The sequence below is a fragment of the Nesoenas mayeri genome (assembly GCF_963082525.1).
Source record: "Nesoenas mayeri genome assembly, chromosome: 1".
Lineage (NCBI taxonomy): Eukaryota > Metazoa > Chordata > Aves > Columbiformes > Columbidae > Nesoenas > Nesoenas mayeri.
The window spans coordinates 209,949,943-209,967,390 of record NC_137541.1 but is presented as its reverse complement, the minus strand read 5'-3'; the positions used below and the strand labels follow the sequence as shown (position 1 = coordinate 209,967,390).

Here is a 17,448-nt window from a genome sequence, read left to right as displayed (position 1 = left end):
CATAGAATAGTTTGGATTGGAAGGGACCTTCAAAGCTCATCCAATGCCACCCCTGCCATGAGCAGGGACATCTTTACCAGCTCAGGTTGCTCAGAGCCCTGTCCAGCCTGGCCTGGGATGTCTCCAGGGATAGTTCATCCACCACCTCTCTCGCCAACCTGGGACAGTGTTTCACCACCATAATTATAAAAAAATTATTATTCGTGTCTGACCTGAATCTCCTCTCCTTTAGTTTAAAACCATCACCCCTTTCCCTGCTCAAAAGTCTGTCCCCATCTTTCTCCTCAGCCTCTTTCAAGCACTGAAAGGCCACGCTAAGTTCTCTGTGGAGCTTCTGTTCTCCAGCTGAACACCCCAACTGTCTCAGCCTGTCCTCCCAGCAGAGCTGTTCCAGCCTCGCATCATTTCTGTAGCTCCTCTGGCCCCTCTGCAGCAGGTCCACGTTCTCTTAATGCGTGTTCCTCTGGAACTGGACAGCTGCACCTTTCTTTCACTTAATTGTGCTACTTGTGTTCCACCACAAGCTGGAGGAGATGGAAGAGTTGATGCCAGCGTCCATAAAATCTGTTCTTGACTATCTAATACACTGTTAGGCTGCTGTGGTGCACAGAATTGTCCTAGCAGGCTGCTTTGTGAGGGCCAGATCATAGCGTGCTGTCACAAATCCAGTGTTTTCCATCTCTCCCTTTTGGCTCTGTCATCCCTGCACTAGGTTAGGCCAATTAAAACTTAACTCAGAGTTTTCTTGAAGCTTTTTTAAAAGTACAGGTGAAATCAATACAATACCTAGTGCCATGGAAACAGATGGCATAGCAAAGTTATTTGCCAACACGAGTGGGTGGGTGTACTGTGACTTTGCAAATATTGGCACCAGGATTGATTTTGCAGCTGCATCACATCACTGGTGAGATCATAACCCCCAACTCACTGAGCCTGCGGGTCCGTGGGGCTTTTGAACTTGTTCCTGAGCTCAAAAATTACACCAGCTGCTGAAGTACTTTTTTTCCATCTTCATTTTGCAGAGGGAAAAATAAGTTAACGTATTTCCTGTAATATTTGTTTGGTTATGGCGCTGGAAGAAAATAAATACACTTGTTTACTAGCTTCAATCAGATGTCTGCAGAGACTTGAATTTTTCCAGGCAGTATTGTAAATCGAATGTTTGGAGAAAATACATTCCAGTTCCTTATAATTGTTTATTCTCTAAAGATGAAACTTGTGAATCATCCAGTTACCTGCTTTTTTGGCATTACTGTTCAAAACTGTGTTTTGGCACTTTGGAACTGTATTCCATGGAACTGTGTTCCATGCACTTTGGAATTTGAGCTTTAAGATTTCCTGTCATCCAAAATCTCAGGGGCTATGCCGGGGTGACAGTCTGTGTGTTCCAACCTGTCACTCCTGGGCTGACTGAATTGAAGCTCTTTGTTCGTGTTGGTGACTGAGCAGCTCTGGAAACAAAGCGGTAGCTCAGGGATTAGCGTTTAGTTTGGGACACTGAACGCTACAACATCAAGCAGTAAATAAGTATTACAGAAGCTGAAGCTTTTTCTTCCTTAACACCTGCGATCGTTTTTCCCTATTTTGTTTTGACTGAATGTCAAATGAAAGTCGAAAGAGAAGACGGGCAGATGCAAGTATTTGTTCTGCCATCAACTGCAGTAGGTGTTACCTGCAGAAGCCCATTGAGCAGGAGAAATTGGGGAAATGTAGTTCCTTCCATTTAAGTCCCTATCTCCAGCCCTTACCCTCACACCCCATAACTGTGTGAAATACAAAGCACGTTGGTGGAGTATTTCAGACCCTCCACTTTCATCAGTTACTCACTAAACACACATTTTGTCCCTGCTTTAGAGTACAACAGTGAAAGGCAAGCTAAGCTTCTATGGAGCGGGAGAATATGTTGTGCGATTGCCAAATACGAAGTGGATGGATCCCATTTCCTCTTGTAGACCTTAAACTCAGCATTTCATCCTATGTACAGTAGTTCAGAGCTTTGGGGAGCAGAATAGAATGATAGAATTGTTTTGATTGGAAAAGACCCTTAAGATCATCAAGTCCAACCGTTAACCCAACACTGCCACCAGGTCCACCTCTAAACCATGTCCTTAAGAACCTCATCTACACATCTTTTAAACCCCTCCAGGGATGGTGACTCCAGCACTGCCCTGGGCAGCCTGTTCCAATGCCCCACAGCCCTTTGGGGAAGAAATTATTCCCCAGATCCAACCTCAACCTCCCCTGGTGCAACTTGAGGCCATTTCCTCTGGTCCTGGCGCTTGTTCCTGGGGAGCAGAGCCCGACTCCCCCTGGCTCCAAGCTCCTTTCAGGCAGTTCAGAGATCAGAAGGTCTCCCCTCAGCTCCTGTTCTGCAGCTGAACCCCCCAGGTCCCTCAGCCGCTCCCATCACACTTGTGCTCCACCCCCTTCCCCAGCTCTGTTGCCGTTCTTTGGACTGTGGGATGCCATAAATATATTTCCTGAACTTTGAGTCCAGAAGTAACTGATCATTCATTGTATGAAGAAGTGTGCACTTGCTTTACATATATATATAAGAAAGCCAGTTTGCTATTATAATAACTTTCTGTAGTGTGTAAGGTCTAAGTGCTGTTCCCTGCTGAAGGCTTGACAACGTGCAGTCCCACTCGTGAAGCACATCCCTGAGATACGGAAACAATAACGCGTGATCTGACAATCAAGCAATGGGATTTGAGATTGCTTAGCTTGAAAAAAAACCCCAAAATTACATGAAATCTCTTTCTTGCAGAGCACTACGAGAGAAGATGCCTCCAGTTGTGGGAGCTGTTACACAATTTCATGCCTGGTGGCATATTCTCACAGGCCTGGGCTCTTACCTTCACATCCTGCTAAGGTAGGAAATGTTTTATAAACTGAATGTTCAGTCCTAAGAGTTTTCCAGGTTCATTCACATTTACTTCAAAATGTTGTATTGGCCAAAAGAGTAGGAAAATGACTTCTTAATAAACTGGTGAGAGTTTTTCCTTCCTCTTCGCAACTGGTCTAAAAACTCTTTAAACGTAATTTATATTCTTCAAAATGTAATAATTAATCTTTAAATAGTCTTGTCTTTTCAGGAAAATATTTATTTGTTTCAAAATATAAGCTATTGCTTATAATATAAGCTACCTTTCTGTTCTTGAGCAGCAATCTTGAAGTACTTAAAGATGTTTAAGTTTAGAAGCGTAACTAACCTTTTTTTGCAGGGCATTAGTTTTAGGAGGAGACTTAAACCAGAGCCTAAATTAGAAAGTGGATTTGGTTTTGCTCTATACCACCATCTAGTGGAACCAGGAACAAAAACAGAATTTACGCTGGAATCTGAAGAATTTCTGTAGATTTGTTCATTCTATAATGAAATAATATTTTACCGCTTAACCGTAACTAAGTAAATGTCTGTTTAACAGATACATTCTGTGCAGTTGAGGAAATTTGATTACTTATGTTTTTCTATGTCTAATGTAGTGTTCTCCTTTTTTCTTTTTATCAGATGTTAAACTAGCTAGATGCAAGGAAAATATGTGTATTTCCAGTAGCTGATCTGATAGCTTTTTTACATGTATATATCACAGAATCCCAGAATGTCAGGGATTGGAAGGGACCTGGAAAGCTCATCCAGTGCAATCCCCCCATGGAGCAGGAACACCCAGATGAGGTTACACAGGAAGGTGTCCAGGCGGGTTGGAATGTCTGCAGAGAAGGAGACTCCACAACCTCCCTGGGCAGCCTGGGCCAGGCTCTGCCACCCTCACCAGGAAGAAGTTTCTTCTCAAGTTTAAGTGGAACCTCCTGTGTTCCAGTTTGTACCCATTACCCCTTGTCCTACCATTGGTTGTCACCGAGAAGAGCCTGGCTCCATCCTCGTGACACTCACCCTTTATATATTTGTAACCATTAATGAGGTCACCCCTCAGTCCAGAGCCCAGAGTCTAGCTCCAGAGCCCCAGCTCCCTCAGCCTTTCCTCACACGGGAGATGCTCCACTCCCTTCAGCATCTTTGTTGCCCTGCGCTGGACTCTTTCCAGCAGTTCCCTGTCCTTCTTGAACTAATCTATATCTATATGTACCTGTGTATATATAAAACATGTCACAGTATGTGCAAAACAGCTGCTCCGTTTTGGCTGGCAGGTTGTCTGTGGCCCTAAAACAGTTTGAGATAATATTTTAAAGCAAATTCCTTACAGAAAGCAAGCAGTTTGAACAGCATAGGCGAGGCTTTTCCAGCGTGCTGCACAGAGGAAATAATTGGAATTTGCATCCTCTAGCCCTTAGGGAATGTGCAGATGCCTGATCTGTTTGTCTGACCCCCGTGAGCTACGTACTTTCCTTGGCATTTTCTCAGCCACACAAGAGGCATCACCTATGACACCTTGGGCAGATACCTGCTTAAAACAGCGAGGTCATGCACAGGAAAAGATCTACTGAGAGGAAAGGGTGTATAAGGCCAAAAATGAGATATAGGATCAAGCTACACTGTTCCACCCCACCCCCTTCCTTAACATCTGTTATATTTTGTGGTACACTGATTTAATTTCATCCTTCCAAAATGTCAAGCTCTAGTCTCCATTTAGTCTTTTCCATACTGGAGAGAAAATGTACTTCTCTGAGTTTCTCTCTTTCACCCCACATAGGTGATAGGGTAGATGAGTTGCTAATCGTAGTCTAGCACAGAAGGATTTACTGTAGTCGCCTATTTTGTGTAAATATAGGCAGAATTGGTAGCTCTGCAATTATTTCTGGGTTAGAAAATAAAACCAGGGTTAGTAAAACATTATTATTTTATATGTTGTCTTACACATGAAATTTTAAGCACTCTTTTCTCTTTTTCTTCAGTTTATACACAAGGACACTTTTCCTGAAACACAGGCCAAAGGTGAAGGTAAGCAAGCAATATTTTATGTCCTTTAATGCATTGCAGCATTCTGATACCTTGATCATTGAACTTGGCGTCGGGGCTCACTGATTACACCCAATATCTATTAATATCCCAAGAAATGCAGTTGCAATTACTGTTAGCAGCGTTTGGTTTCTATTCCAAGAGACACGATATTCCAAGAAATCTTTCCCCTCTTGCCATTTTTCTCTTCAACAGTTTGTTTTTGGAATATGGCCCGTTCTCATTGTGGAGCCGCCCAAGAAGCTTTGACCAAGACCTGGGCACTCACATGCGATCACCCAGCCCGGCTGTATAAAGCGATTCAACAACTTATTATGGCTGAAGTGTCAAAATTATGGATCAATTCAAGTACCGTTGCTATCAAAGGACTTCTCTGTCTTCCTGGGCCATCTGGCCAGAACAGAGCGAAGAGTTGGCACACTAGGGAAATAATGTTTAGTACAGCTTTATTCTAAGTTGTTAAAAGATTTAAGACACAATATTTTTATGTATATATTGTATAGCTGACGATACTGAGCTAATATTTCGTGCTGGTCACAGAAAACTAACCATTTTTGAAGTGGATTGCATCCGTTTTTCATTCGGTTGTTGTTCTCTCTGTGGTTTAAACTAATATTAGTAACTGAATGACAAAAACAGGCCATTGACGGCCAAGCTAAGCATTTGTGTGGCCTATAGTGAACTGAATGCTTAACCTGAACTACTTTAATCTTGCACTTTTATACAATTAATGAAGTATGTAACGATTGATTTGGGGCTTTATTCTATCTTGCTTTTCCACAGCCTCCTTTGCAATTTATATTTTAAGCAAAACGGTTGGGATCCCTGTGCCATTTAGTTCATTTTGTATCGACCTTCCATTTCCTCTGTAGTCCAGAAGACACTTAAGGTGGTGAAGCATTATAGGGATTCTAGTTCGTTTGTGGAAACCGAATTCCTAATTTGACCATCGAGAGACTTCAGAGTGACTGTATAAAAACACGAAACACAGGTTTTTATTTTTATAATTATTATTTACATACCTCCCTACTTTCTGCTCCCCATGTCCCATTCATGCTACAGATTGACAAACACCTTAGATGTGTGCTAGTTCAGCTTTGAGTTCATCTCTTTCCCTTATTTTACAAGTCTTAAATATTGGTCTGACTTTCAGAAGCCTCTTCTTGTTCAGAAATATTGAAGAAAGAGTGAGGAACAAGATTGATGTTGAGGATACCCCAAAATATAATTGGCAGCACTTCGCTTGCTCTTAATCTACCATGTGGTTACTATGGAAAGTTGACCACCTGTTTAAAATCACATTTTGGGGAATAATGGGGTGCACAAACCCTCTGGTTTCTGCAATTTTTATTGACCCAGCTGCTGGAAGTTAATAGGTAAGAATAAAGAAAACATTGAATTAAGACAGTTTTTCAAAATATACCTCATATTGGAGGCTGCGGTTTTGACCCTTCAGATGTTGGGGCAGCTGATGGAGTCTGTCTTGGACTTCCCAGCTGCCATGCTATGCAATTTTTATCTGCTTCTGATGCTCTAAGAGATTTATCCTTCTTGCCATGAAGGAAAAGGGGAAATAAACACTCAGACTGATTAGAAATCCCATTCTGTATTGATTTAAAACGTGCCCACGGCACCAAGGCACAGGAGCGTGGCCGTAAAGCTGCCTCGCAGATCACAAAATCCTGACTTAGTGTTAAGTTTCCTTGCTCCAGCTGTTGGACTGAAATCAACACTGAACTAAAATGGTCTCCTCTTTTTAATGTCTTCCTTTTCCCGTTTCTGCACCTTCCGTATCCATCAGTAGCGCTCCTGCTGATGTCAATCTCCAAATAAAATTGTGGCTTTTGTTACGTGGCTGATCCCGGGCTCTTGGGATCAAATAGACCCAAACTCAGAGCTAGAAAAAGATGCTTAACTTTGGGTGAATTCAGTGAGATTTAAGCACGTTCCAATAGCGGCGCATTTCAATCTGTCATCAGCCACTATAAAGATTCTCGAATGAAAATTTAAACGAGATTTATTGTCAGTCAGCTCCAGTTCCATAGACAAGGTCAGCGCATCTGTGTTGGGAAATCTGAGTGATCTTCAGACTGAAAGACATCAGAATAACAAGCATAGATGTAGGAAAATGCTGTCTTGGATTGAGTATCTTTAATTTTTCCAGAAGGTATATTTTTTTCTGTAAAGAGATTTGAGAACCGTTTTAAAAATGTATCTTAAAAAGAAGTGCCTGCCTATTCACCTCCAGACTCTCCCAAGCGCTCTGTATCTGATTTTCTTATTAGTAGCATGTTCACATGTATTTTTTAAGTTAGGGCAGGGATCCCACAATAGGAGCAGTGCAGCAACAAGACCTGTCAACAGTCATTTCTGACATCTGCTAGGTATGGTGTTATTTTTAAGAAAATAAACCTTTATTTTAGTGGCCTTAGTTTTGTTACTGGAGGATCTGGGGGCTCTGTTTGGTTTGTCTGTAATTGCAGGAACCAGAGTGTGCTGCAAACCCACTTTCTCATCAATAAGGCATCTCTACAGTGGTAAATTTTAAAGAAATGTGTTGATTCTCCTACACATTTGCGAGTGGGAAGTGTATGTTTATTTTCAGATCTTGCTGAATTAAATTATTAGCATTAAAAAAAAAAAAATTGGAAAAGCTCATTTTTATGCTACTGTAGCTTTTCATTCACATATCATATGTGACTGATGTTTTTATCTTTAAAATTAGACAAATTGGCTTCTTCCTTCATTTCAAATCACCAAGAACACGCACACTTGTAGCACCCTTCCAGGTCACGTTAGACCCTGAAGAATGTCATTTAGAAACGTAATTTCTAAGCGTAAATAGTCTAAAATGATGGGTGCTTTGTTTCCACTGCCTTACCGATCTTGTGAGTGATACTGAAAACAGCAAGCCAGGTTTAACTGCACGGCACTGAAATTCAGACTGCCTTTTCTAGTGCCTGGAAAGACATACGTCCTTACTCCTGTAACGTGTTAAATGTATGTTAAAGTGCTTTTCATTTAGATCACTTGTATTTTTTTTTTCTACAAACCTTAGAGCAGTATATCCTGAACTTTTCTTGCACTACATCTTGTAAGGTGGGTCGTTTTGATCCTGTTTTTTGAGTAGGATTCAGACAGCAGCTACTTTAAAGGGAACTGTGGAAATGGTGGATGTCTTTTAATGACTCCTATAGGATGCATCGGACAGATTTAACAGCAGTGAACTCGCTTTTTCTTTAACATCTATGAAGAACCAGAAAATCTACCACCTTATAACCACCAGCTTGGCACAGATCAGCAGCAAGTAGTTCTGCAGACCGTGAGCTGAAATTGGAAATAAGAGGAAAAACATTCCAAGTTATTCCCCCAGTACAGATCAACCTTATGCTGGGAATCGAGATTTTCTGGATACAGCTCAAGATGTGCATCATCCACAACTGAAGATAAGACGTGATAAACAGAATTCTGCCATCAAAGAGGAATCTCGTCCGTGTTCTGAAGGCAGTGTTGTTGGTTAACAGTATTACTGATCTCTGGACTTCATTTTAATGCTTTTCCTTCTTTCAGCACAGGGAAGAACGTGCTCCCCACCAGTATTTAGACTATCCCATAGTCAGAAATGGAATATGCAGTTTATCGCTTGCCGATCTACCTCTGTCACATATCGTACAAAACCTTTGTCCTTAATTAACGTTTGCCTGAAGGTGCAGACGTTAGAGCAGCCTGGCATGTGATGTCCAGCCCCTGAGGTTGGCACCAGTATTGTATCGATCCCTGGATGACCATTCGCTCTCCATTACCATCCCAGTTTGTTCAGCGTCACTTCCAGTTTGTGCCCAATCTGCTGTTCACCTGCGTGCAGAGGTCTGGCTGCTTTAGAAGGAGATACAAGTAGGACTTTAATTCAGACAGGTCAAGTGCAACCTTTTTGGCAGTTCCATTTGAAGCTAAGATGCAAACAGTACAATTTGTTTTACATGTTTTTGCGAGAGATGTGGCGGAAAACGCTGCTTTGTAGTTAGTTTTACTTCTCTTTAATGTTACGCTGTGTTCATCCCCAGGCCTGTCTTTTTTTGCTGAAGGGAAATTGTATTCTTTGAAATGCAGTTGATTCTTTTGGCCGTAGCGCATTTGCTTCTAAAACCTGGTTTCGAACAGCTGAATTAGTTTTTCAGCCAACTCTTCCATGTGAAACTCTTAGCAACAGCAAATCCTCCCCGTATCACAAGCGTTTCTCACAGTTGCTACAACCTTGTTTAGTCTGCAGTCAAGAATTTTGGTAATACTGGTTTTTCTAAAGCTATTTCCCTCTGTGGATATATTTTTGGCATTTGAGAGCAGGCGGTGAAACAGTTCGATATAACGCTTCTCAGTTGAAGATGAGTCGTAATGAAGCAGCGCTGCTGTTTTCTTCATTAGACCTCAAAACCCAGGAACACACCTTCGTTTGGGTGGAATGTGTGCTCCATAATTTTAATCAATGTATTCAGGTAAAACATTTGGTTTAAAGAAAGCGCCATCTGCACTTTATAAGCAGATAGTGGAAGGCTTTAACTGCAATATACTGTTTAACTGTGAGACTTCAATATGAAGAGGGATAAATGACAGAGTCTTAAAAACCCAGGGGAAGCAAGAAGCCAGAAAGAGATTTAGAAATCTTACATGGAAAGATAATAACAAAAGATTAAGCACAGAATCCCATAATACTACGTCAACCACTCTCCTGATAACTGCACTTTAGATACTTACGTTACAGGCGTGAACGTTTTGCTGTTTATACATTTAACTTTCCGTGCTGACTCCGCGCTCTTCGCCATAGAAGCGATGTCGACTCTGCCACATTTGCTTCATTGTGGATGATTCAGCTGTTGCTTTATGAGGATGGAACATGACACGGATTGTTTCGTACATGAATGAATTCTTTCCTTATCCATCTGGAACGTCCAGCTGTGTTGAGAGTCCATCATGTAACCGCAGCGAATATACTGTATAACTATTGAGACTGGGTTTGTGTTTCTCTATTCAGTTTCTCACTCACAACTGCCTACACCTGCCAAGTGCCTGATCTCTCTGTCACGAGTCTTTTCTCACAGCTGAGGCCGTGTTTTCTCCTGGGGTCCATACGGTTCTTGGTAGGTAGAGGATTAGTTTGTGGGTTTTTTTGTTCAAAATGCTACTGCAGGACTCGTGGAACTCATTTCAGTCATTCTCCAGAAACATCCAGTAATGCGTCTGCCTCTGCTTGGCTCAGATTTGTGCCTGCAAATCCCACACCCCTGATGCTATCGCATCTTTTCAGATGGTTAAAGCTGGTTGAGGGATGTTTATTTTGGGGTGTGTAGTTCGAGGACAGGCAGTGTGAGGGCGCAATGGTCAAGCCAGCACTTTATGCAGAGCCCGGTTACTGGAGCTCCCAGCCTGATGCTCCAAACAGGACTGGGGATATTTGGATCCATACGTACAATTTTGGGGGCAGGGCTGATACCTGAACTTCTTTCTTTACTTCAGAACTCTCCTTTTTTACTTATTGAAAGTCCATAGATTTGAGTAAGCACATAATAGCATATTTAAGAAGAACCAAGTTCAGAATCCAGTTAATGCAAGACCCTAAAAAAGTGCCTGCCAAATTTTTTTTGCACATATTCCACACAAGTTGAATCTTCCTGATGTTTAGAGCAGATTGTTGAGCTCTTAAAAATGCGGTGGGTTTTGATATTTTGATCTTTCGATTATTTGTCCTTCATCACCAAAACACAAAAATAGCTGTAAGCACAATCTCAGATTCTTCTTTTCCCCAAAACCATGGGACAGATATATGTTCCTCCAAAAGCAGTGTTGAATAAACATGGGTTTTCATACATTCTCAAATGAAATAATACACTAAAGTGTTTTCTAAATTAAAGCCTTAGTCAGTCGCTGCAGAAGAATTTTGATTGTGTATACTATTGCTCCCTGGATTTTGGAAGAGAGGGTTTCAAGCAGCATGAAAAGAAGTTATTCCTTAGACTGAACAGGAACTGATTTTTGTCTTGATCTTCCAAACTGATGTTGACTATTTGATGTTGACTATTTGATGTTGACTATTGAATGCAGCTTAACACACTGGTGATGTTTACTGTCTTACCAAATAACATTTGTCCAACTGTAACGGACACGAAATACCCTGTGTGTTACGTGACCAAACCTTCTAATGTTGACACTGTTAGTTCTAACGTGTGGGTTTTTTTCTGAAATTCAGTCTATTGTTGCAGATTGATAATGACACTGTGACAGATGAATAGCAGTTGACTTGTAAAACACAGCTGCATTGAGCGATGTTTATTGACAATTTTGATACAGTGAATTGATTCTTCATACCGAACCAGCTGGTAACTAACATTAGGCCTATATGTATCAGCATATCTTGTTTTGCAAACCACCGTAGCTTTGAAATATTTAATGTATTTCATTTGTTATTCATGCCGCAGTCAAGCACTAATTTGTGTCTTTATAGTTCAAATTATTAAAGAATTTTGTTTTAAATACAACTTTTTCCAGGTGTTTCATGGCTTTGGGGCTGGCTGGTTTGTCTTGATGCTCTTCAGTAGCTGTGTGATGGTTTGTGTTGGCTGGTGGGTGCACAAGCAGGACAGGATTTGTGTCCTCTTGGCTTTTGTGTCATCTTGGCTTCTTGCCTGCAGCCATCCACCAAACACAGAAACATTTTAAAATGAAGTGATTAAAAGTTCTGTAATGAAGTAACTTAAGTTATTTAAAATGCAGTTCTTAGGGACATAGTTTGGCAGGGTTAGCAGTTGGACTTGATGAACTTAAAGGTCTTTTCCAACCAAAACGATTCTACGATTCTGTGATGCTGAGGTTCTATGAGATAAGTGGAGGAGTAGCACTGGCTGCGAATAGCACAGCATCTTCTCACCTTCAAAGGCCTTCGCCAGTGCAGGTTTTTTCCCCATTTAAAAGGGAATTCAAGTGCCTGACATGGATGGGAGAGGAAAAGGCAAGAGCTGGGTGAATGTTCTGTCTGCTTGGAGTGTGTGGTTTGCACATCCTTTGCCTTATCCTTCTCCTATTTATTTCAGTGAGAGAGGAGCATCGTCTCTGAAGGGCAGAACCTCCGCAGGCAGAAATCACGGACTGGTAGGCACTTACCCAGCAAGTCTCATCACATCCCATCAGCCAGGGTCAGGTAGTGACTAGCGGGAACTTCCCCTGCTTCTGCCACCTCTCCCAGGTCCTACTCAGAGACCCCTTTACCATAGAATAGTTTGGGTTGAAGGGACCTTCAAAGCTCATCCAGTGCCACCCCTGCCATGAGCAGGGACATCTTCACCAGCTCAGGTTGCTCAGAGCCCTGTCCAGCCTGGCCTGGGATGTCTCCAGGGATGGTTCATCCACCACCTCTCTGGACAACGTGGGCCAATGCTTCGTTGTAAAACATGTCTGCTGCAGGTGTGTCTTTGCAGTGACAACCTTGGTCTATGTATTTGGGGGCCAAAACACAGAGCAGGAAACCCCACAGCCAGTGGTGTAAATCTCTGGGGGAATCGGTGTTGCTTCCACTTGGTGCTTGCTCGGTGATGCTGCACACAGATGTACATCCAGACTCCACAGAAGAACATTGCCTGAACGCTGGGCTGGGTGAAATCCAGCTTTGCGTTTTGAGCTTGCGGCTACCCTAGAACTGAGTAATACTTTAAAATTTCCCTGGGGATAAAAACATTGTGGTTCTATCAAAGGTCTCCTCCCAACCAGAAAATTCAATTTTGAGCTTGACAATTGCCTTTCAAGACTGCAAATTTACTTGCAGCTTTATTACTTTCCCATTCCCTCTCCCACACTGCGCTCACCTCTTGTTTTTTTCTTTATTGAGCCTGTTCAAAGGCTGAAACTGGTGCTATGTATTTGCAACACTTTAATCCCAGTGGCTCCAACCAGAGACCTCTCTGTGCTTGGTGCTGTACCCACCATGGAGACAGTTGCTGCCAGTTTGGCAGTGGAGATGGCAATCCAGCCTGGACCTTTGTTGATCTTGGTTTGGCTCTTCCCAGAGGGACCAAGCATTGACCAACTCACAGTATAAAAAAGACAGCCACAGTATGAGAAAGATATTAAGCTACTGGAGAGTGTCCAGAAGAAGTTATGAAGTTGATGAGGGGTTTGGAGGGGAAGCCGTATGAGGAACAGCTGAAGTCACTGGGTTTGTTCAGCCTGAAGGAGACTGAGGGGAGACCTCATGGTGGCTACAGCTTCATCACAAGGGGAGGAGGAGGGACAGGCACCGGACTCTTCTCTTTAGTGACCAAAGCCAGAACCTGAGGGAATGGCAGGAAGATATGCCAGGGGAGGTTTAGGTTGGACATTAGGAAAAGGTTCTTCACCCAGAGGGTGCTGGACGCTGAACAGGCTCCCCAGGGAGGTGTCACGGCCCCAAGCCTGACAGTGTTCAAGAAGAGACTGGACAACGTCCTCAGACACACGGTGTGAACTGTGGGGTTGTCCTGTGCAGGGACAGGAGTTGGACTCAACGATCCTTGTGGGTCCCTTCCAACTCAGGACATTCTATGGTTCTCCAACAGCTAAGACAGGGATAAGCTGGGTTGCCTGAAGCGGGTAGGTCTAATACCAGACGGGGGGGCAGCAGAGCTCCTTGGATGGCTCCCCATGGGGACAGGGCAGATAGCAGGTGGAGGGAGGGGATTGTGCCCCTCTGCTCCGCTCTGGTGAGAGCCCCCTGCAGTGCTGGTCCAGCTCTGGGTCCTCAGCACAGGACACACATGGACCTGCTGGAGAGGGGCCAGAGGAGCCACAGAAATGATGCGAGGCCGGAACAGCTCTGCTGGGGGACAGGCTGAGAGAGCTGGGGTGTTCAGCTGGAGAAGAGAAGCTCCACAGAGACCTTACTGTGGCCTTTCTGGACTTAAAAGGGGCCTATAAGAAACATGGGGACAGACTTTTGGGCAGGGCCTGCTGTGATAGAACAAGGGGTGATGGTTTTAAACTAAAGGAGGGAGATTCAGGCCAGACATGAGGAAGAAATTGTTGACCTTGAGGGTGGTGAGAATCTGTCCCAGGTTTGCCAGAGGTGGTAGATGAACCACCCCTGGAGACATCCCAGGTCAGGCTGGACGGGGCTCTGAGCAACCTGAGCTGGTGAAGATGTCCCTGCTCATGGCAGGGGTGGCACTGGATGAGCTTGGGAGGTCCCTTCCAACCCGAACTATTCTATGATTCTAGGACAACTGCACCATGGTTGTGCTGGCATGGGAGTGGGATCAACAGAGGCAAGACAAGGACAAATGTCTGAATTCAGCTTCAGTTGCCTGAGTGATAACGTCGTGAGACCTGAAGGTCAAGATGGTGTCCCCAACGCTGCACCCTGAGCAAGGACAGAGCTGGGATGTCCTCGTTCACCTTGTGCATGTGAAGGACCTTGTGTTTGCCAACATGGAACTAATGTTGTGTGGAGCACCTCGTGTGGTGGATAAAACATCCCAACCTGCAAGCAGGAACTGCACAGACCTATTTTAGACCTATTTTATAATCAATATCACAGAAATGTGGAATGGTTGGGGTTGGAAGGGACCTCTGGAGATCATCCAGTCCAACCCACCTGCTAATGCAGGGTCCCCAGAGCAGATCTCACAGGAATGTGTCCAGGTGGGTTTGAATGTCTCCAGAGAAGGAGACTCCACAACCTCTCTGGGCAGCCTGGGCCAGGCTCTGGCACCTCACAGTAAAGAAGTTTCTCCTCATATTCAGGCTCTGGCACCTCACAGTAAAGAAGTTTCTCCTCATATTCAGATGGAACCTCCTGTGCTTCAGTTCTGTGCCTGTTGCCCCTCATCCTGTCATTGGGCACCACTGAAGAGAGTCTGGTCCATCCTCTTGACACCCACCCTGGAGATATTTGTAAGCATTGATAAGATCCCTTTCAGCTTCTCTTCTCCAGGCTGAACAGCCCCAGCTCTCTCAGTCTTTCCTCATAAGATGCTCCAGACCCCTCAGCATCTCTGTAGCTGCTGGACTCCATCCAGTAATTCCTTGTCCTAAAACAAAAACTAAATATAGTTAATAATTAAATATAGTTAATAACTGAATATAGTTAATTCAGCATCCTGGCTGCTAAATTCCTTACCAAGCTGAGATACCCCCAAGCTGGGAACCTCACCTTGCTCCCATACAACACCCAAGGACCTTGGTGCACGACACTTTCCAGCTGCTACATCAATCCAAATCGCCACTGAAAAATATCCATCCTCCTTAATCTCCTTCACTGAGACTGACTTTGAAATTTGCATGCAAGAGGCACACACCGACTTAATGAAATTAGCAGTAATTAATGGCACTGACATGCACATGGAGCCAGCACGGGGATGAGCCCCTGTGGACTGTGCACCTACAGCACAGCACCCAGCGACACCTTGAGACATCAAGGGCTCTGACTCAGTGGTTTCTCATCGCTGGGATCAGGTAGGTGAATGCTAATGAATAACAGCTCGCATAATCCTACAGAAATTGAATTAATTGAGTTACTCTGCTGATGTAAACTGATGTCAAACCCTTAATATTTATAGGCTGGCCCAGCACCAGCGCCGCAGTGATTTATGTGGATGCCGAACCCTGGCGATGCTTCTTCCTCCTAGCTGGCGTGTTGACTCATTGCTGAACAGCGGAACAGAGTAAATTTGTTAAAATATTGCAGTGTTGCACAAGCCTGGGGACAAGTCCAACTCCTCAGGTAAGAGAAGTGATAAACAGGGCACCCAAATCCACTCTGCACCCTGGCAAACCTGTCCAGGCACTTGTGAGTTAGTGATTAACAGGATTTTGTTCTGTTTGGAGTCCTTCAATGTATTTTTTTTTTTCCTTTATTTGTTTGGGCTTCTCTTTAATCTTCTCATTTTTAACATCCCACTTTGGCTGGAATGAAAACAAGATTAAGCGCTAGTTACAAGATAAAACCCAGCAACAAACCTGCGAGCGACGGCGTCCAAGCGGAGCTGTTACAGAAGGGATATTTTTGCACAGGTAATCTGAAACGCAAACAAACTTCAGCTGTGTTTTCTTGCTGCTGGAATTAATTGAAGCAGGAGGGCCGATGAATATCGCAGATTTGTTTTTGCTGAAGACCTCTGGGCCACGTCCACCTGAATTTGATAGTTTTCTGTCAATTTGGTTTGCAACGATGCGCTCACGGACGCACCTCCGGAGCAGCTGCGGCTCTTCAGTAACACCCAGAACATCTGATACTCGGTGAGTTTCTCCACACGCTCCCATCTTGTGGTGGTCATGTTCAGGATGGAGTAAAAGCCCTTTTTCCTGTGTCTGTGTAACATCCCAGCAAACTCTTTCCTCTCCAATCAGCATCATGGGGCGCATCAGCAACCCCATGTCTGGTTTGTACAACCATCACAGCAACAACCCCAGCCCAAACCCACCATGAAATCTTGGCATGGATCAGGCTTTAGGGGAAATCAGCGTTTAAACTCATCTCTTGTTTTTTAGACAGAACCCCAAATCAACATTAAAAAAAATGACCATTCATGCCTTAAGCAGATTTAACAGATTTCTCCAGCAAGGGTGAAGATGAATATCTGGAGCAGAAACATCATCAGATGGGAAGGCTGGAGAAGGGGAGAAGAGCATCGCGTTACAGCCTCTGATTCCAAATGGAACCCTGGTGTTTTCTTGCCTGAATCCATGCCCAGCTTGGCTAACTCTGCTTTAAAATTTTGGATCAGGGAGAAAGAGCAAAATGAGAGAAACACTGACAACTAAGCTATATTTTAACACACAGTCTGATAATATCAGAGATGCTTCCTGCAGCTTGAATTCAGGAGTCAGCAAATCAGAGAGAGCAGGAGGAGTCTCCACTGTTCTTCATTAAGGTGTGACAGTGGTTGTAAGTCTCATACGTTGATCCCAGAAAGAAACATATATCTATATAAGCTGTGAAAGCATGGTCCATGTCAATGCGAAGCGTAAAATCCTACTGCACTTGCGTTAAAGGCCTCATTTGTTTTCTGTTTCTTGGCTTGCTTGATGAGAAGTAGCCCGCGTGGTTCTGCACAAGTTGCCAATGTGATTTCTGCAATCACCTGCGCTGACCCAGCTATCAGGCTGTGGGATTTCCCCCGGCAGAGCCCAGTTTGACAACACTAGAGCAACACGTCATCGGTTCAGGTGCCTGGAGGGAGGGACAATGCCCAGTGTCCCTGGCTGAGCTGTTTCACCGATTAACTCACTCCCGAGATAAAAACTGGTATGTAGTGATGCTGTACCCAAAAACATAGGGCTGCATATGTCACCCTGTGTCCCTCTGCTAAGGGGGGGGACAGGGTGAGCCTGTTAGGGCCAGGACGGTGCTCCATCCCGCTCCCGCACCCCCCAATGCAGCTTTTCCAAGGTGATGTTTGGAGCCTCCAGGGACAGGGATGCTACAGCCTCCAAACCTAGACTTGGAAAGTTTTCCCTAATGTCTAAATCAGATACAAGCCTTGTACCTCCTTTGGGCTTTTCTTGCTGTAAGA

At 43.9% G+C, this 17,448-nt stretch overlaps 1 protein-coding gene across 1 annotated transcript in view; it reads left to right on the top strand.

Moving 5' to 3' along the window:
• Positions 1–5,164, top strand: part of ACER3 (alkaline ceramidase 3) — a gene marked incomplete at both ends in the record, with an annotated part of 62,557 nt that extends 57,393 nt beyond the window's left edge. Inside the window, 3 exons of the mRNA XM_080363683.1 lie at positions 2,768–2,872; positions 4,852–4,897; positions 5,111–5,164. Coding sequence (XP_080219809.1) covers positions 2,768–2,872; positions 4,852–4,897; positions 5,111–5,164 — 205 coding nt within the window. The remainder of the gene's footprint in view (positions 1–2,767; positions 2,873–4,851; positions 4,898–5,110) is intronic.
• Between the last annotated feature and the right edge of the window lie 12,284 nt (positions 5,165–17,448).